A 20,901-nucleotide genomic window follows, 5' to 3' on the forward strand; every position below is an offset into this window, starting at 1 on the left:
TGTTAAGATCCCCGCTACTGGTATTTCAAATCGTGAGTACAAAAAAACGAAACTCAACTTGGGTTTCAGGTGTAAAATTTCTGCATAAACAGATGTTAGACAAATATCTTGTCGTCGATTTATTTCCCTATCGGATTGAAGCGGTATATAGAGCTCCTGTGTTGTGTAATCTGTAGCAACTCAGTTCAATTACATATTCAAAAACTAAGATTAGTGAATAGTCATAAAGTCAAATTAGAACCCAGCGTTAAGAATTAGGGGATATACGGTTGAAAAAGCGAACTGCAAAAACAAAATATCCGGAGATGTTGGACCACTGAAACGTACTGGGCGGAGTAAAGCATTCCTCGTCAGAACTGATTGGGAGAGCAGCCGTTACAAAACTTTGAGGTTATCTTTAAAGAACTTCGAAGAGTTTTTTTTTCAAAATAACCTATTTTTCATAGGCCCTTTTCCTGATGAGATTAAAAATGAGAAACTTTAAGGCCAATTTTTTGGAGTAAGGTGTGGTGTTCCGTTTTTAGTTACTATTGGAATTATGGGCTTGGTGGTGTTCTGCTCGGACGTCAAAGCTAATCAGTTTATTTCACTGACACCAGTGGGGTGGTGTTTCAAAAATGACACTTGAGTTATATTTCCTTTGAGACCATATGCCTGGGCTACCCTTTGCCCACTGTTGCTCCTTGTCAACACTTACTTTTTTGTTAAATTTGCTTCACAAATCTTGTCTTGCTACCGTGAAAAAGTCATCCAAGTCCTAGCCATTGAATTACATCCCTTTAAACAACATGATGATTTGTTGCTCCAAAATTACAGTTTATAGCACGTTCCTACTGGCACATTCTGTATTCATTTCTGCGCCGCAAAATCAGGAAAAGGTTGCAGTCGATCTGCTGTTGTTGAATTCTGTTTGAAGTCCCTCTTTGCTGTCTTGTCGGGTTCTCTTTTGCTCGGTTGCTGCTTTTGAAGTAGCCGAATTGGATATTTTTGCTTCAGCTGCTGTTGATTCCCTTAAATTGGTGTCGTTGTATGTATGCTGTTGATGACTGCAAATGAGTTGACATCTCCTCATGAGTTTTTCAGTTGAGAATTTGATTTAGCTAAGGATGTCACTGTTACTCCATGTATGCTGTTCGCACGGTGTATCAAAGTGTTGTTTCGTTGTCTGCATCCTTACTCCTGGCAATTCAAGTAGGAAGGACAGTGGTAGTGTCGATGGTTGGTTCCCAAACAGTTTCCGCAAAGGTGCAACTAATAAACAGTTTGCAGTCAATCATCTGTTGTCTTTACATTAAAACTTGGGCAATGCAGTAACTGATAGCTGCCGTCGTTGAAAACGCAATGCAAAATGTGGCTGTTGCTATTTTCTCTTGATGCTTGAAACAGCTGTGTTTTGGTCCGCTGGTTGTATTTGTTGTTGCTGTTGTTGTTGCTGATGTTGTTGATAATCTGTCTTGGTTATGGTACTTTTGTTGTTTCCTGTTTGGATGGGTTCATTGTTGATGAACCTGTCAGTTTCCATTTGAGTTGGAGTTTCGTTGATGAGTGCCATTGGCATTGTTAAAGGCAATGACGCTCCGTCTTTGATGTTTTGACAAGTCATGTGCCTTGGTTCTTTCTTTAATCCATTGGTTAAAATATGTGAAGTGTCGGCTGCTGATTTCGCCGTCGTAAAATAAACTGATTCCATTTGAATTCTTTGCTGTAAGGCAGCTTGTCGGTTGCATGCTTCAAAATTGTCGAGATGTTGAAAATGGCTTCGAAATTAAGTTCTTGCAGTGTCCTTGTCCTGGTGTTTAAGAAAACGGAGATCTTTACAATAGTGCAAAAAAGAAATCTTATTGGTGTCCTGTAGTTGATGAGTTTCTCCAACAAGTTGCTGATGACGACGACTGGGTTCCCAGAATTCTGTTATAATACGATCGTGGCGTCTTTGTATAGACGTCCGTTGCGGAGAAATCCTTCAATTGCTGCTTTGGTTTGCCAATCACAAGTCCCTGCCGAGAGGTAATCTTTTGTCCATAACTGAGATGAGCGTCTCCAATCATGAAACTGAAACGGCTGTACCAATCTGTCTAACTGCTTTGGTCGCAATTGAACATCTGACTATCCATATTTGGAAGAGCTTCAACATAAAGCGTGTAGAATGGAATTTTAACGTTGAGGTTGTCACGTTGAACAGAATTGCTGGTTTACGGTTATTCGCTGTGTGAGTCTCCGTTAATCGATGTTTGCTGTTGTACTGTTGCTCTTATGTCGATGCTGTTGTTGGTTTTTGAGTTATCCTCTGTCCAACTGGCGGCTTCTCTTGTCTCGTTGTTCTCTTGTGTGTTCGGGTTTGCTGTGGTGTGCTCTTGTGAAACGTAATTCTGATTTTATATTTTTAATCGTCAATGATGTTCCACGTGTCAGTGATTTTGCCAATGTACTCTTCATGTTGATCATCGCCAAGCTGTGAAATCAACTCATCACTTTTCCCCAGAACTCAGAAAATGTTTTCGCTGGCTTTTCATGAGCATTATTGGCTGCATTTATATTTCCACTTTCAATCAATTCGCTCATGATTTGCAGGTTTTTGGCAATTTTCTCCTCCATCACCTGGGGGGGGGGTAATCAGAAAAAACTGTGCGGTGTTGTGCTTTTAGATAATATTGAATGTGTGGTGCTGCTAAAGCTGTGGCCTGACGTCAGAGAATCAAGCTAATCAGCACACTTCAATGACGCTAATGTTGATGGTGTTTCAAAAAAGACCCTTGAGTTATATTTCCTTCGCCGCGATATCCCTGGAATACCATTTGCCCACTTTTGCTCCTTAGCAACAGTTGAAACTTTCCTCAGATTTGCTTCACAGATCTTTTTTTGCTACTATGAAAAAGTTGCCATGCTACCATGCTACCCTTTACTAACCATTGAATTACATCTCTATAATCAACATTAAGACTTGGTGTTTCAAGGTAACAGTTTTTAACCCGTACCACTTGGCACATAAAGGAATTTTGGAATTTTAGTAACGCAGCAACACACTGATTGACTTGCTGCCACTTATCTATTTATGTCATCTAACGAGGAGTTAATATCAGAAAACTTGAATATAAATTAATTTCTATCTCACGCAATGAGTGCGGAGATCTAAACTGGCCACAAAGTGACCTTTTAAAGAAGACCATGAGAATTAGAATTATGAAGGAGCCATTAAGTCCAATTTTCCTCCTTATCGAAACGAAGCCTCGTAAAAAATTTGTTCGAGGCTTCGTTTTTTCTTATTTGTTCACTGCAATTGAGGTGAATGTTTTGCGAGGCCAAATTGAGTAATTCAAAGCCTGTCGATTGTTCTGGATTTTGGCCATCTTTTAAAATCATTGGTTGAACGTGGAGCCTTGTGGCTATTGGTGTATTTAATATTAAAATCGGCCGATATTAACAACTTTATTAATGATGACTTCATATTGGTGGAAGTTAACTATTGCACCAACCAAAAATTAAATAATCAATTCAAGGAATGACAAAGGCAAGATAGTATTTCTGGCAGTATCGTTGAAGATCTTTTGAAATGATAACAATTTAGCCTATGAGTTATTTCCAGATAGCGCTCTGAATTCAATATAAAAATTTTTACTAAGTCAACAGAGAGCGAATTTGCTTTGTAGAACTTTCAAAAACTACAAAGTCTTTCGTTAAGAATTTACACAACAAAATCCCCAGTCATATCTGTTGCAATATATTTTGAAGTATTAATGGGGTCCAAGAGAACTTAGTTGACCCAGATACTTTGACGCGAACGGTGGTTCGTTGAAATTATAACGTGACCAAAGTCGAATTTCCGATTTATGTTTCTGATTTTATCACTGATTGTCACGGCCAATATTTTCAGATTAGAGTCGTAAGCGTGTCTGGAAAGTAGATAGAATAAGAAAAGTTATTTCGAATTTGCTTCCAAATTGGATGATTGGGCACTTATTTTTCACGTACTGAATTTGGGGCAAGTGTAAAAACTTTACTTTGCAAATCGTGAGGATATTACTTTGCAACTTATTGCTCACCATAAGTCCCAAATTTCCAAACCATAGGTTTTTTTGTCCAAAAAAACTATGACAGTGTCAATTAGAACGAAACGAAATGAAAGAAATTTAAAAAAAATTATAGCTAAAAACCGAAAAGCAAAAAAAGAGGGGGTTTAGCGTTTTTGTGAGCAATGAAATGTCCTACAGTGTGTTTGATTGTTAGGCAAATTTTGAAACGCTATCCATTGAAATTGGAGCTGGAAAAAACACATATTATGTTTGCTATATAGACCGCCTAGCATGCGAGTTGAATCATTTTTACTAAAAAAAAATTTATTCAGCTTTAAGAACATTGATGACAATTTTGCAATTGTTTGTTACGTTAATATCGAAAGTTTCAAAAACAAATCAAGTTCGCCGATAAATCAATATATTGAGGTCTTGACAAGTTTCGGAAAAAAATTCAAAAAGTTGGACCTACTAGGGAATCTAAAATCAGCAAAGCATGTATTGCTCATCTGATAAAAAAAGAGAGAAAAAAGAGTTCAGTGATCACTATGCCCTTTTCTTCGAAAATTTGGATTATAGGACCAAAAAACAACGAGAACAGGAAATATTAAGAAGGAGTTTCTCAAAATTGTACAAGAACGATAATATATTTAAGCTACTCTTTCTCTTGCTCAATTGTTTAAATTTTTTGACGTTATCCCAGGTACATGCAAAAATTTGCAGAATTATTCTTTTCCTGGTTTGAGCGTTTTTGCCCATTAGAAAAGAAAAATTATAAATAAAAATGTTGGATAAACCAAAAAATTAAGCAATTAAGCAGGAAAAAAAGACAAAATGTATAAATATGATGAAAACTAAATGACTCTGAAATTAGAGCAATGTACACAAAATTGCGGAATAATGACACTGATATAATTAGAAAGCAGAAAAACAATCGGGAAATCTGGATAGAAGTCAGGTAAAACGCATTTTCAGCACAAAAAAAATGAACTAACAAATAGAAAAAATAAAAGAGCATCAAATTGTGATGTTGAGGAGTTTAATAATTTTTTTACCTGAGAAGGGGAAAAGTTAAATTCTAAATTTATCTCTGAGCAAGATCCTGCTAGATAAATAACCGGCAACAAGAACACGTTTGCACTGTTTGAGATAAGTGTAAAAGCTGTTTTTTTAAATTACAGAAAAACAGAAACTTTGAAATTCAGAGTGTTTTGATGGAATCTCAAGATGCTTAAGATGATTAAGACAACAGCTCCCGTAATTTGTCTACCAATTGCAAACTACATAAATTGTTGCATATGAAACAACCTGTTTCTAGAGTTGCTCAAAATACCCCGAGTTATTGCTTTACATAAAGAAGGCTCAATGGACGACCCGTCCAACTATCGTCCTATAAGTTTGCTTCCCGTCATTGAGAAAATATAAGAAAAGCTGTTGTTTCAACAGTTGACCACGTTTATTTGAATACATAAGTTTATCAGTCAAAAAAAATTCGGTTTTCAAAGAAATCTTTCATGTGTTAGTATCTTGAATGAAATTACTGAGTTTTTCCGTGATACAAAAAACGTATCAATGAATGGAATGACATTTTTTATTGATCTACAAAAAACCTTCGATACCGTTGATCACAGCATTCTTCTTCGTAAGCTTGAAAAAATGGGTTTCCGGGGGAAATAAGGATTTATTGAGAAATTTTCTACATGATCGTAAACAATATGTCGAAAACAACAATGGAAAATCTAAGATATCAAATATCCCTTTTATTGTTTTGCACGGATCTGTACTAGGACCACTTTTGTTCCTCTTGTATATAATTGATTTGACAAAATCTGCAGAGAACTGTCAAATAACGTTGTTTGTTGATGTTACGGCAATTTCACACAAAAGCCACTCAATTCAGTCGCAAAAAATATTTCAAAGTAACCTTGATAGTTTGTCAGCGTCGTTTTATGAAAACAAAATAACTCTCAATGTTAGGAAGTGCAAAGTTTTCTACTATGGCAAATGACAGGTAAAAAACTGCTTCAAATTGATTGATCAAACCATTGAAAAATGAAACTTATTTAATTATCTCGGTAACCCCATTGATACAAAACTATCGTTTAAAGATCATGTTGATTAGGTCTGAATACAGTTAGCCAATTTCAATGGATTAATGTATCGTGCAAGAAACTTCATACCAAACACATCCCTGACAAAAAATTACAAAATACATATGCTAAACCAGTTATTTATAATGGAATAATCTCATATGGCCAAACGAGTAGGCCACAATTTTTACTTCAAAAACGCATCTTGCGAACCATTTGCTTCAAGAAACAATTTGACAGCTCAAATCATTTATTCAGTGATTTAGACATTGAAACGGTTTTTGAATTGTTTTTCGAGGCATTGATCGCAGAAACGATCTGCCATCGCCCCCGGGATTTGTTCGGTGATGATTATGTTGCTTCTCGTAGGACAACAATAGCCCAAGTAAGCGGCGAAACTCGAGCTGGAAAAAAAACTACCACGCAAAAAAGCCGCTAGAAAACTCCAAGAACTTGTTGTATAGTATTTTGAATCAGCTAATAAATTTGGTTCTGGAGATGGAGTCGTTGGAAAGAAAAAGAAATAGTTCATCTTAGTGACTTGATTTATCGGAGATGCTTGCGTGACAGTAGGGAGCTACTATCAATGTTTTTTAACCATAAATAAATAAACGGATATAAAATATGAGCTACCAGCTCTTTTTTGTCCGGGTTGACTTAATGTCCATATGTGACGTGATGTTAATTGGTGTATTGTTCGTTGTTATGATGAATTCAAAATTGTTGTGCTTTAGAAATGTCCAATGCGAAACCAAAACCAATTGCATTATAAAAAGAAAATTAGCACTTTAGCAATTACTCATGTCATTGCTCACGAAAACAACCAAGTCTCTGAATTTGGTCGAATCTGATTAGAAATAAAATTTGTGCAGCAAAGAGATATGTTAGGAATAAAATGAAATAAGGTCAAATTTATATTCAAAATTGAGGAAGTGAGTTACTTTTATTATTAGCTACAAAATGTAAGTCTTTTCACAAGATATGAGTAAACTGTTTCCACATTATTCAATATTTGTTTTCCATCGAAGAAAATAATTACTAAACCTGAAAAATGGCGACAAAAATGAGTCAAATGTTTCTAAAATAAACGCAATTTTTTTTTTCAAATTTGTCATTTTGGACACGTAATGATGAGGGCATTTACTCAAAGGTTCTTAATCAGCCAAAAGCAACTAATCAGTAATCAGCCGAAGTCAACGCTGTTGAAAAAGATTGTAGAGAGCAACCTAAAGTCATCGAGAATCAAATTTACTGAAAAGGAGGCGCCATTGATGCAAAAAAAGTCAAGCAAGGAGGCCGGATTTTTTTATTGGAAAAACAACAGACAGAAAAAACGAATCACCTTGATCATGGGCTGTCATTTTTCCGATACCTAAGTGCAGATAAAATGACAAGTTGTTCTTATGTATTCTCGTTAATCGTGGTGCTTTCTACAAAAAATCAGTGCAACGGTACACTGGCGAAGGATTTTGAACTAATCAAAAATCAAATATTTCGAAGAATTTATATGTTATTAGATGTTGTTATACATTGCTGGTTCTTTTTATAGGTTTCTTCCCCAATTATATTCTGACTTGCGTACGTCATTTTATATTTTTTGGCAATAATACAATTGTGTATGAACGGTTGCCGGGTAATCATACTTTGAGCATACAAGATTACTTTGTTATCATAAATTGGTCCTAAATGATATCCCCAAATTAATAACGAGGTCATAATGTTCTTTGCTTTTTATGATATCTATAAAAGGATCGTGCCGGATATCACGGTGATCACTCAGAAACAAATGTTTCCATAAAAATTGAAATCGTACAAGGACAGTAAAAAATTGCGTATGATAAGCATGTCATCATTTATGAGGTTTGTAAAATTACAAAAGAATGCCCACCCTGAAAATATGTGCAGTTCTAACTATAAAATTTCATTTCTCATTTGACTAGTAAAATTTGTGTATTTAAATACCAACCAAAAGAACAACATGAATTTTATTTTGCAAAAGGACCGAGATTCCTGGCCAAAACTTTAGGGAATCATTTTTCATCACTTCTGAAAAGCACTAAAAATATCCAGATTGCGACATTATGGCGAATACTTGGCCATAGCTGTGTGTGTACAAAAAATGGAAGGCGTCACATTCATATGTTTACGTCAATAGCCTAGCCAAAAATAATCTGACAGAAAACTTACGTCAACTCTTTATCTATGTTCACATTCTGTTGCAAAAATAAATGCACGAAAATGCTGCTAATGGTAAACATTTTTTGGCTAATGCCACAAAACAAACCAGAGTCATTTGTGAAACTTCTAAAATATTTGAAAATTTTGATTATGATTTTATCCTATCTTTTACACAATCGATAACTTAGGATAAATTTTTGCCGAGTTGAAAAAATTTATTGTGGATGATCTTATGAGGTTGCAGAAACAGCCTCAGGTAAATAAAAAACCATCTTATTCGTGGCGACTTTAAGATTTTACATGGTAATTTAGCATAAAATTATTAACCTTTCGGACGTGCGAGGCCCGGGAAATATTCTAGTTGATATCATCTATCGTGAATCATCCTCGTCTTATCTACAAATGGAGATCCTTTTGGCAACCGTTTTGTTTGCTTCCTTGATCGAATGTTGCAATAGCAGCATCAATACGTTTGAAGAGCGACTACTGGGGAATTACGTTCAAAACTGCACCCAAAATCGTGTTCACTTGGGTTCATTTATACTTCACAGATCAGGACTTTGTGAAAATGGTACGTTATTACACGAAAAAAAAATTCGTCCCCTCTATCATTATATCTGCAGTACTAAAAAAAAAGAGAGCTTCAGTTTGGAAACGTGACTCTTAAATGGAAACGTGTTTTGTGTGAGCTAAAGCTGACTCTTGTTTTAAAAAAAGAAAGATCTTTTCAGTTTGCCCCCCCCCCCCCCCCCCCCAGTATGTTATGCACCCTCCACTTACAGAGCAAGGGCCATTACATAGTAAATCATCATGTAAACAAAATACGGCTCGTGCGTCTGGGGGTGAAAATAATAGATCCAGTTTTCCTAAATGTCAATGCCGAGCTGTCATAGAGTAATAGATTCATATACAGACATCTCAACCGCTATAGGACTTTTTTGTTATGATTCCACGGATAAAATTCGGATCTGAGATCTGTGTATATTCAGGTTATACTCTATGAGTTAACCTTAAAAAACTTTTCTCTGCGGCAAATTTCGATCCACATTGATCAAGTTCTTGGATCGTTGTTAATATAATGTATGAACTGTATGATATAATATAATACAGTTACATAAACTGTAATATAATGTATGATAAAGAGCCATATATGGTAGCTAACACCATCACGAGATGTTAAAGAGAAATCATAAATTTCTTTAAGCTATTAATATTTTTCTAGCGCACCATTGCATTTCTTCCTTTCAGGATTTGACGGAGATGTGTGCAAGGTACATCCGAGGCCGTATGCGAAACCAGCGCCACAGTTAGAAATGTCCCACTTCAAAGTGACCAAGATAACCGAGTACAACTTGATCTGCCTAGAGAACATCCACATCAAGTAAGAACACAACCGCAATAATAACAGCCTCAAATTTGATCTTTTTTGCTGCCGTCCATACAGAATGATTTTTTTATTAAATCACAACAAAATAAGGCAAACATTGAATTGACTTCAGATATCTCTGTTTTTATCTCTTAGACGCTCAGAAAAAAATCTGAGTAAACTGCGAAAAAAAAGTTGTTTTATAGGCACATGTTACGTCACTGCCGAAAAAATCTAAAACACACTCACAAAAAGAGCTATTTTAAATACCAACAATATCTCAGAAAAATAATAACTACTTTTGTGCAGAAAAGACTATGTATTAAAGAAACACAACTGTAAAACTGTAAGCTTTCGTTTTCAGCGCGCATTGTTTTTCTTGATTACAATAAAGCGCTACATTTAATTTATACGTTTAACCAAATTTTGAATTCTCCTATGTAAGACCAGTTCTGCAAATATAACATATATTAGAAATAACGATAATCAAAAAATAATAGATCAAAAAACATCACTCATCCTCAAAAAACATTACTCACCGTCGAAAAATATTTTTTTGCGGACTTTATAGTAAAAATTATATGGCAACTCAGCTTTTAAGTTAAATATTCAACAGTTTTTTTAGTTAAATATGACCAAGCGCTCTTACCGTTTTACTTTTGAGCTCTGAACACAAAGCTTCTTTGAAATTTAAATCTAACTCTTCTGACTCAAAGTAGATTTTCATAGTGCGTACAACGCTTCAAAATCTGATGACAAAGACTGCATATACATGTATAAAAGGTATAGCGTTGCAAAGCGACGTAGTGCTTTGAAAGTTTATACAAGTTCTTGCAAGAAGGTTTTCAAAACAATTGAGCCATGCAAGTTGAAAGGTTAAATTGTAAGAGCCTTGTAAGTCAAATAGTTAACTTTCAAGGACTTGTAGGAACTTAAATGAAAACTGGAAGCTCAAAGAAGAAGTAAATTATCCGTACTCCCTAAACATGGATATAATTATTTATAGTTACCCGTTGAATTGCCTTATTTTTTCTGTAAATCCTGTGCTGCTGGCTTTCTCAAATATATTCAATAGGAACGGAACTTTCTGGAGCCCTCAAAAAAACTGTCAGCTTATATAATTGTCAGTCTTTGAGATATGAAAAAATTTGCATCAAGAAAAAATCACTAGAATTCTCGAAATTTATTTAAAATTGTCTAAAGAATGGTAATAGAGGCTATGCCAAAAGAAAACTTTTCATTTTTGAACAATATTTTAAGCTCACTTTTAGCACTGACTTAATATCTGTTATTCTCGTGTAAATTTAATAACCGTTATATCTAAAAACATTTTTGCAATAAGCATAATTGCACTTTTTCTGCACAAAATTTTATTACTCCGTCTTCTTGAAATTAATAAAGTTGTTAATAAAGGTAAAAGTAATAATTCATGACCTTTTATAAAAAAAAAGTCAGGACCTGTCTTCAAATCCAGGACCCGCTTTAAAAATCTAGGACCTCTTTTAAATTCGGGACCTGTTTTAAAAATTCATGACCTGTTTTAAATCTAGGATTCGTTTTAGATACAGAACCTGTTTTAAAAACGCAAGAACTGTTTTAAAATCCAAGACTTGTTTTTAATCCAAGAACCGCTAAATCCAGGACCTGTTTTGCCATACAATGTATCAGAATGGCCCAGAGAACAGAGAGGGAAATGAAATAACTACACACGCTAGTACATGAAATAACAACTACTCCGCAAGAAACAACAACTACACACGCTAGTACATGATTTGGGGACAAACTGCATTTTTTGTTTCGCAGAAACCTGGCTCGGTAAAAATGATTAAAACGTTTTCAATCCTGACGAAGAAGAATACGGTTGTTTTAGAATTGCCCGCATTTCCTCTGTTGGATTGAGAACCAAAAAAGTGATGGAGTTATGATGCTTGTGCTAACGATTTTATCTCCAAAAACTCACGGTAAATTAAATCTTTTTACGAATAAATTTGAGAGTGTATGGGTCTCATTAAAAACATCAACTTGCGTTTCTTCATTAGTGATTGTTACCTATAGTTCTGATAAACAAAATAGCAATGCAATTCTGGACCAACTAGCCAATAATATTCATAAAACAATTACGAAAAATGGAACAAAACAGATAAACTTCTGGTTGATCATGACATTAACGTTTTAGATCACTTAAAAGGATCTAATCTCCAAATAGTAATCTTTCCCTGTGATCTGCAAATCAAGATCTAAACCGTTCCTATTCGTTTCAGCCCCGACAATACCTGAAGCATTATTCTATAAAATGAAGATATTTTACAATAAAAACAACTATCATGTATCTGATTTTCAACATTGTCTAGAACAAAACAAAACTGGCGAAAAATAAACGTTCAGAGCTTTTCTGATTCTATGGAAAAAGATTTTTCTCAACAATTTGCTGCAGCACTATCGAAAACGCTCCACTTAAAAAGTTTTACAAGAAACGACAAAAAAAATTACGTCAATAGACAAATGGTTGTTATATAAAAAATGAAGACAATTGATGGTCAAACTACACAGCTTTTTAAATGATAAATACTACGAACAGTTCTTCAATCTAAAAACCATTTCAATATTTTAAATGACTACAATTCTAACAGTTTTCTTAGAAATCTTAATGATTCATCAGAAAGTAACAGCAAAACGTTGATGCTGATAAATGAGATAAGAAACTATGAGAATAAAACCAGAGTTCTTAGTTTGAGAAATGTTTTGGTGATTCCATAAGCCAAACAAAAAATGCTAACCTGTTTAACTATCGTTTCTCTACACACCAAGACCCCGAGCTTCGAGTATAGATACTCAAAACGTGCAATTTTAAGCCACAAAATTGGATTTCACTTTGCAGCGGAAAACGACTGCCATTATGCAATTAGGGCGCTGGAAAAATCGACCAATCCGACCATCAAACAATCGTGCATGGGCTGTTGAAATCTCAAGGTCTTTCATTGTTCCTCATTTGAATTTCTTGTCACCTATTGCATCAATTTATCTAGCTTTCCAGAAGAAATTAAACAAGCGCCTGTTGTTCCGCTGAACAAGAAAGATGACCCTGAAGAACCTCATATTCATCTCCCAATTTCTATTACCCCGTGCCTTTCCAAGATTTTTGAAGCAATCCTGAGGAATCAATTTTGTCAGTACCTTCACGACAACCAATTACTAAGTAAAAATCAATGAAGTTTAAGAAAAAAAATACACATCAACCGATTCTCCATTATGTTTCAAAGAATTTAACAAAAAGAAAACTGACATAAACACCACTTATGTCAGAGCAGTTTTCTTGAACTATCAAAAACTTTTTATTCAATCAATTACGAAATTTTGGATATCAAAATTGTCAACATAAGCTTTGATATCAGCTCAAAAAAAACTACTAAGAAGTAGCCTTACGAACCGTCACCAATATGCCATCCTACAAGACAGCATATCAGAAATGACACTTCGTAGAGACGTATCACAAGGAACAGCAGTTTGCCCTTCTTATTTTATCTGAATATTAATGATATGGCCGCAAAAGTCTAAATTAAACTGTACCAAAACAATATGTTGACGATACTGTTATTTTAACTTTTCATACCTTCCTTGACAAAAGCAAGACCAAGTTATGCTTTTAGAAAATCTATTCCACGAAAAATTGAGCGGCTTGTTTTGAATGCATCTGTATTAATTCATTTGCACTACTCAGTAGTTGTCTTTTACGCATTTGAGCAGAGACGCAATTGAGCAACATATTTTAGACAAAAATTTGAAACTGCTTAAGATATTAAACGCTGTCAGAATATAATCCCCGTAAAACTCTCTTTTGCAAGATTACAAAACTTTTGGAAAATTAAAAAAAACGAGTTACAACCTGATTTTACTCCATCAACTTGACGTCCATTAGTCATTTCGAATCTTCATGGGTCTAAGTGGACAAAAATTTTCGAAAGCCTAAAACTTGTTTCCAGCAAAATTCCGAACTCTTTTGTGAGATTGGCGATACTAGTTTGGAACGAACTTCCAATTAAAACAAAATCAAACAACACAAAAAATTCGCAAGCTTCAAATTTTCTTCTGCTTTGTTACGTTGGCGTAATAAAAAGTATAAACCTTACGCGTTTTTTATTTGTTTACTATGCGACAAACATTGAATTCACTGAAATTTTCTGTTGTAATGTTAAAGTAAGAAGTGATATGTAAATATTTACACTGCCGGACTAACATCAGTTGTAAACTCCTTGAGGTGGTTCGGAATTCAGAGTTGCTTTCTTTGTATTTCCCGGTAAAATCAAATTCAACTCAGGTACAAATTATTCACTGATTCATTTGGTTTGCACTGAGAACATAGGGAGGTTTGCACTGAGAGTAGGGCGTTTTGAAACATCTTGGTTCTAGGACTAGGCAGACTGTAGAGCTCGCACCCTCTCATTAGAAAATCAAAAGTCTGGATGGGAATGCGCCAGATCGTCCAGACGATCCAGATCATAGCATTGCTGTCACAACCTGTCGATGGGTTTTTTCTGCACCGTTGACAGCGGATTTAGTCGGTCTGAATACAGTTCTTCTCAATCTTGGAATAAAAAGTCTTAAATTCTGTTATATTAATTTTGAAATTCACAAAAAGTTGATCATATTGGACATTTTAATGCACCCAAAGCACATATAGCAACGTGCCATGTAACAATTCATAAATCATAATAGGGGTTAAAAGTGCTGGGGGTTGGTGAAGAGATCGAATAAAACAGAAAAAGAGTATTTTTATACAGAAAGCGACATCTGAAAGTTATATATGTAGCCTTCATGCTTCTTATTGGAGAAAATGTAAATATTTAACCATCTGGTTGTTTCCTGAGTTTACATGCGATCCAAAAAAGAAAATACTCCTCCAGCAATTGCTGCAACATATTTTTCACCAGGTCATTGGGGAATCCGGAAGATCTGGAGGGTCTTCATGTGGAAATGACGATTGATGGGAAAAACAGATATGGCTATTACTCTGAGTTCGAGTACAGCCAAACGGAATTCTTCCATCTCAGAGACGGAACATTTATTCCGCTGCAACCAGATGATACCATCTACTGCATTAAACTGAAAAACGGGCAGCTGAGAGATATCGAAAACAGTAAGATTATTATTTGTAATTATGGTACCCACTGAATAGCGTTACGACAAGTTTAAGTCTACTTGAGTAAATCACAGTTATGTTTTTCTCAAAAAAAACAGCAATAAATCTTGTCGGGAGAAAAAATTAAATTTTCTTACTCGTTAAATATTATTAAGATAAATTTACCATAGCTCAAAGTTAAGGTGAAGTCACTCATAAGATAATTGAAGTAAAAGTGAGAACAAATATTGTTATTGTTGGGGACTTACAGCTGTGCTAAAGGGTCTAAAGTCCCAGTCTTGAAATTAAAATAATGTCAAATTATCTCTACAGTTTTGACAATCACAGAACAATTGCCAAGTGTCAATAGCTGAATAAACAAAAGAGCGTAGCAATGGTGAATTGTGTGTGACCGGAAGTGCGGTTAAGTTTGCTGACAATTTAGAACTTCTCGCAAAATCTCAGGTTGAGGTGTGCATTAATTAGGAGTCAGCTAAATACTCACCTGAGGGTGAAATTCTTATTTATAACTCGGACGAGCTTACTAGAGACAGTCTCAACAAATTCAGATCTTGAATGAGATAAAGTCAGATGATTTCTCAATATCGTCAGGACGCTTTGCACATTGGCCTATATAAAACGGTTGTGAAGCATAGTCATCCAAAAAAACTACAAAAAGATTGTTCACAGGTTCTATGATTGAAGCGCGACTGTGGATTACACCCCTTCCTGCCATTTTTACATATCCATACAGAGAACCAGAGCAGTACACAGCTCCCATTAGTCATATTTCCAAATCAACTCCACGGCTTGATAAATGCTTCAAGGTAAGTATTTCATGGTTGAAAAACGAACTTTGTAACTGCCTTGGACAAACTTGCGTTTGCGGTTCTTAAACATCAGAAAGCTTTGTTGTTATGGTTTAACTAAGCGAGGATACCGACAAACAAAATTGAGAGCTCCTGTACATGTTTCTCATCTAAAATCCGAAACTGAAACAAATAACTACAAGCTAAATGTTACAAGCTGACAAATTATTCAAATCAAAGCAACCTAAGATTTCGTTTGTCTTAAAATATCCTAAAAGTATTTAAATCGTGCCATTTTTCTGTCTAGCTGAAATTTAGTTCGAACTTACAAAGTGGAACGAACATTTTCTTCTTGAAATCCTTGCTCTTGGTGTTAGACATCCCGATGAGTCATTTGCGGATCTAGGATATAAATTTAAAATTTTTTGAACATTAAATAATCAAGAGGTCGTAACAATCTTTAACATAGCGCAAACGTTTCTGCAGTTCAATTTGATACCTGGCTTCAAGTGCTAAAAACTACAGCTCTGAAAATTGTTCTCATACTCGTTAATGAATTGTTAGAGGGTCTCACCCAAGAATAAAAATGCTTTTGACGCAATTTTTGACTACTTTGTTTTTCGTCGAGCAAACATTTTCAAACTTTTGTTTTTATTGTCCGTAAAAGAATTGGAAAAATTGATCTGACGTGAATAAGTTAAAGTTTGATTTTTCCTAGATAAAATGTTAAAAAAACTTATGTATAAAACTAACGGTAAGTTAAACAAAACTAAGAACAGTCAGTCTGCAACAAAAGACACCATGATTACAAGATAATGCCCTATTTTGAAATTGTGCCAATCAAGTTCGCTGGATTACGGGTGGAGCCATGCGCAGGGGGATGAGATTGGGGATTTCAGTGGGGGGATGTGTGTGAGAGGGGCTGAAATGGAGGTAGGGGTCAAATCGAATTATGTCTCCGAAACAGTTTCGGTGAACCGTATGCTCCGAAACTAGCAACCCAAAAACGCTCTAAGGGAACTCAAAGACCTCCAGGAGTTGCCTGTTTATCCCGTTTTTAGGACGAAAACTCAAAGGGTCAGACAAAAATCAGTCAAACGAAAAATCGATAAAAATAACACCATGTTTCTGATGTATTTTTTACCAACTTCGCTTAAGAGCGATGGAAAAACGCAATGAATAACGCAAGAAACAAATGGTTAATGAGAGAACCATTTAGACATTGAAAAGAGCAAAAAAAATCCTAATTGGCCGAGACTAACGCTAAGTTTGAACAAAGATTATCCAAAAAAAAACTTAGCGAACAAGAGAGATATAGTTTCAAAAACTGTTTGGTATTTCAAATTTACCTTTGATTTCTAGAAACTCTTATGTTAGCAAGATCATATTCTTTAAGAGGCATTACTTTGGTATTGTACTTTGCTATTGTGGTACTTTAGTGATCTAAAGTCGTGTCATACTCTAGGACTATACTTGGATCGGGAGAAACCACCCAGTGTAATCGTTTTCTCCATTTTGAAACAAAAACAGATTCGGGCGCGCAAATATCAGCTCAGAGTAAATATAACACTATTAACAAAAAACCAATATACAAAGGGAGCAACCTACAAAGGCATACTGCAATCTGAAACATTTTGCTTTAAGTTTGAGTTTTGTAACATCTTCAATGAATTCACACCCAAGATACTAGTAAAAAACAAAACTGAAAAAGAGCCTATCCGATGGTGGATAGGAATAATATTAACGAGTCGATTTCTCGAGTGTGATGAAAAGTGGTTTCGAAAACTATCCAAAATGCTAATAGAAGCGCAATTACTACCCGAAAAAATCTTGTGGTTGACAAACAACTTTTTAGTTTTTTTGTGCATAACTTTCTTGATAACTACAAGAATGGGAACTTGGGATTGGTTGAAAATGTGTTCGATTGATGCATCTATTTAAAAGAAATGATATTGAATACAATTCAAAATGCACAGCTCATGGTGTGAGTCATCAGTTCAACGGCTTACTCTTTTGCGCAATTCTTATGGTACTTAAAATGTATTGATTGGGTTTGTGTACGCATGTGTTCCATAGGAACTATTTTATTCATTTATCAAATCTTAATTCATTGAACTGCTAAGTACCTTTCGAGCGACCCCAAGATGCAGCAACACTGCTCTATGGTTTTAAAGATAACTGATACAGCTAAAGTTCAACGTTAATAATAACTATCTGTGTTCAATTTTAGATCATAAAAACGTGATCAAACAGATCCCACGAAAACGTTTGACCAGAATAGCACCCATTTTGTATTATTTTAGGTCTATTTTCGTTGAGCTACATTTTGAAAATTTTGATTCGTGCGATAATTTTTCAGCACATATGCCAAGAAGTCTCGAAGTCTTGAGCTCAGAGTTCGATGATCTTGTCTAACGGCAAAACAAATCAACAATCTTTTTAAAAAATGAATGTAATTTTTTTCGCAAAACTGAGGTCTTTTCTATTTGCCTCATTAACCAACTCTGACAGCCTGTAAACTCCTATTTTCTTCCATTTTGAGCAGCCCTCTTTTGGATTCATGGCATTTGTACTTTCTATTGAGTTAGCCTTCTTTTAGACAACAAAAAAATAATCAGTATACCTTGAAGACGACGCTTTTGTTTAATTTTCAAAAGGATAATTTAGAAATTGATAACTCAGCTCGTTAGTTGCGAGAAAATTTAGCAATTATCATTGAGCATTTATCCCAAAATGCCTTTCTTCACCATGATGGGAAAGTTTGTGGCCTGCGAGTTTTCTAACCAAGATAGACACCGTTAGTTGTGTATTTCGTTTTGAACAAACTATCGTAAAATGGTTTTGAACAAACTATCGTAAAATTCAATTTATTAACAATTTCTCATTAAGACTCTCATTCAATTGCATTGAGAGCCCACACCAAGTAAAATATTGTTTTCTATTGGCTTTGTTTTGGTGAAATTATTCAATATCTTTCTGAAATTAATAACCACCAATTTTTGCGAAAGTTTATGGTCAAGAAGCTTTCCATGTTTTAGCATACTGAGCCAAAATTGAACACCAACTATAGCTTTATAGCAGTTGGCATTTTCATCCTTGTGGTCATAGTTTCGTTTCCGATTCACGTGTATCTACGTAGTCGGTTCTTATCCAGCGACGTAATGCCCGAGGAGCTGCAGCAAGGATCAGATACCCATCTGCTGGATGCTTGAGAAGCCAATTACATCTTATGATTCAGATGTAAAAATTCTTTGCTACACACGAACTGACCAAATTGCGATATAAAAGTTACAAAACTGCCTTCTGCCGATTGATGTGAACAAAATGTTTTGCTGAACAAGATGTCAATAACTTTTATAAATATTTTCTGTTGTGAAGTTAGTTTTTTACAATAAATTGTATAACACAATGAAGGCATTGCAATTCCGCGATATATGTCATTCAAGTTGTTAGAGGCGTATGAAAGCACGAATAATCTACTTCCCAGTTTAAAATACTTTCAAGGCCAACAAATCTTAGTTGAATTAATATTTAGAGAAAGCAGGTAAATACTTAGTTATAAAATATTTTATTGTAGATGAAAAAGATTTTTCAGTGATTTTAAAAAAACTTTATCTTAGCTATAAGAGCTTGAAGTTGGCACTGAAAAGATGGCAAACTTTTAGGAACAACGTAGAGGCCGGGACATTTCATGAAAACCTTTGGAACATTTAAAGCTTTTCTGTGTTTTTCAGAGATTTGGAATCAAGCATTGCCTTAAGGCCAGGAGTTGCAACGTTTAGGTCGTTGCACCCATCTTTTGCAGAGGGCTATAAATTGAAGCTAACCAATGAAACAGTGTAGAGCAGTGAGAAAATATTTAGAGGCACGCGAACAATTCAAAATTTTTTAGACGAAAAGTTGTCTACTTGGCTCAGGCTGTCAAAAACAGCAAGGGTAAAAATTGCAAAAGAGTGAAAATAGATTTAACTTGTGTCAAAATCTGCTAACTTTATTTCTAGGTCAATCTGTGAGATAGTGGATTTGAGGAAATCTCATTTGAGCAAAACGGAGTGTAAGGGTCATTTCGTAAAAAAGGGCACAGTTTAACTTAAAAAATGTCATTTGGGGCTATGGAAAAAAAGGCCCTGTATGCCTAAAACTTAAAAACCTAGCAAAAACTCAAAAAGGGTCAATCCCCCAAAATTTTGGTGGAAACAAAGCAGGATCTAATTATTGCATTGAATTGAGGTCAACGGACCCACTAAAACCCTTAATAACAGGGATTCGAAAGGCCGTAGTGCTCTTAATTTGCAAGAGTAGGCGTGACTTTCAATAAATGTCAAAATTCTGGATCTTTTGTCAGCTATTTGAGGTGTAGTTGTTGACATATGGTGATCAAGTTATGATATTTAAATGACGTGTTAAAAATAATGTAACTTTCTTAGGATCACGCCCATAAGACCAGGCGATGAACCACTTGATCAATGAAAAACTAATTGCCAACTTCTTTTTCTTGCCTTGCTGCACTTTATGGGAGTCTAGACAACCCAGAAGTATCCGGTTATAAAGGCGATGTGGCAATAAAAGGTAGAAGTTGAATTGTATGCATACGATAGTACGTGAATTTTGTGCGACTTTACTTCCAATCTGTTATTCGACTGAATCAGATGATTGAGTTATGGGGAGTCAATGAAGAGTTTTGTTTGTACTGTTTCATTAACGGACACAAAATTACGTACTTCCGTAAAATCAACACCACCGAAGAATTTAAGAGTTATTTCAAAAACATAACCTCCTACCATCGGGCAATTTGCTCTCAAACGACAGGCGAGCAGTTGGTTCCAGCTGGGGCTTAAGAATGCAATGCTAGTATAAGGGGGTTGGGGGCGGAGCGGAGTGGGGGTCGACAGTTGGGAGGGGGGGGGGGGGGTGCTTGGGAGGCATGAACGAAGGGAGAGGGGTGCTTGGGTTGGGAGGACTGGACGAAAGGGGGTCCAAACCGATAGCAGGTGGGTGAGGGTGCACGGGGATTGTTGGTGGCGGGGGCGTTCACGCCTGTGGCCTAATATGAATTGAAACAACTAACAAAATAAGATTGACAGATTGACCACCCGCTTTTCAATAAACCACTAGACTTTTTGGATTAGATTCGGACTGCCATTCATATGAGACACATTTGCTCTACAGGGAAACAGCCCTAATGGAGCTTTTTCAAAATTAATATTTGGTATTAAAACTCAAGACACTATTACTCGGGAATCAGGGCATTTAAGTTTGGCACTACTTAGATGAACACTATTGACCTTTAATTAGTAAATGTTCATAAAATTTAAAGTTCCATAAGTGAGTT

At 35.4% G+C, this 20,901-nt stretch overlaps 2 protein-coding genes across 3 annotated transcripts in view; both read left to right on the forward strand.

The window, feature by feature from the left end:
- Positions 1-20,901, forward strand: part of LOC142337669 (polyadenylate-binding protein-interacting protein 1-like) — a 509,163-nt gene that overhangs the window by 29,033 nt on the left and 459,229 nt on the right. The gene's annotated exons all lie outside the window — the stretch shown is intronic.
- LOC142337672 (uncharacterized) lies at positions 8,324-18,982 on the forward strand. The gene is made up of 5 exons (XM_075387092.1): positions 8,324-8,849; positions 9,527-9,659; positions 14,573-14,778; positions 15,451-15,587; positions 18,608-18,982. Exons 1-5 carry the CDS (start codon positions 8,681-8,683, stop codon positions 18,779-18,781), a joined length of 819 nt encoding a protein of 272 aa, XP_075243207.1. The 5' UTR covers positions 8,324-8,680; the 3' UTR covers positions 18,782-18,982.

This window comes from Convolutriloba macropyga, chromosome 4 (genome assembly GCF_964194025.1).
Source record: "Convolutriloba macropyga chromosome 4, txConMacr16.3, whole genome shotgun sequence".
In the NCBI taxonomy this organism is placed as follows: Eukaryota; Metazoa; Xenacoelomorpha; order Acoela; family Convolutidae; genus Convolutriloba; species Convolutriloba macropyga.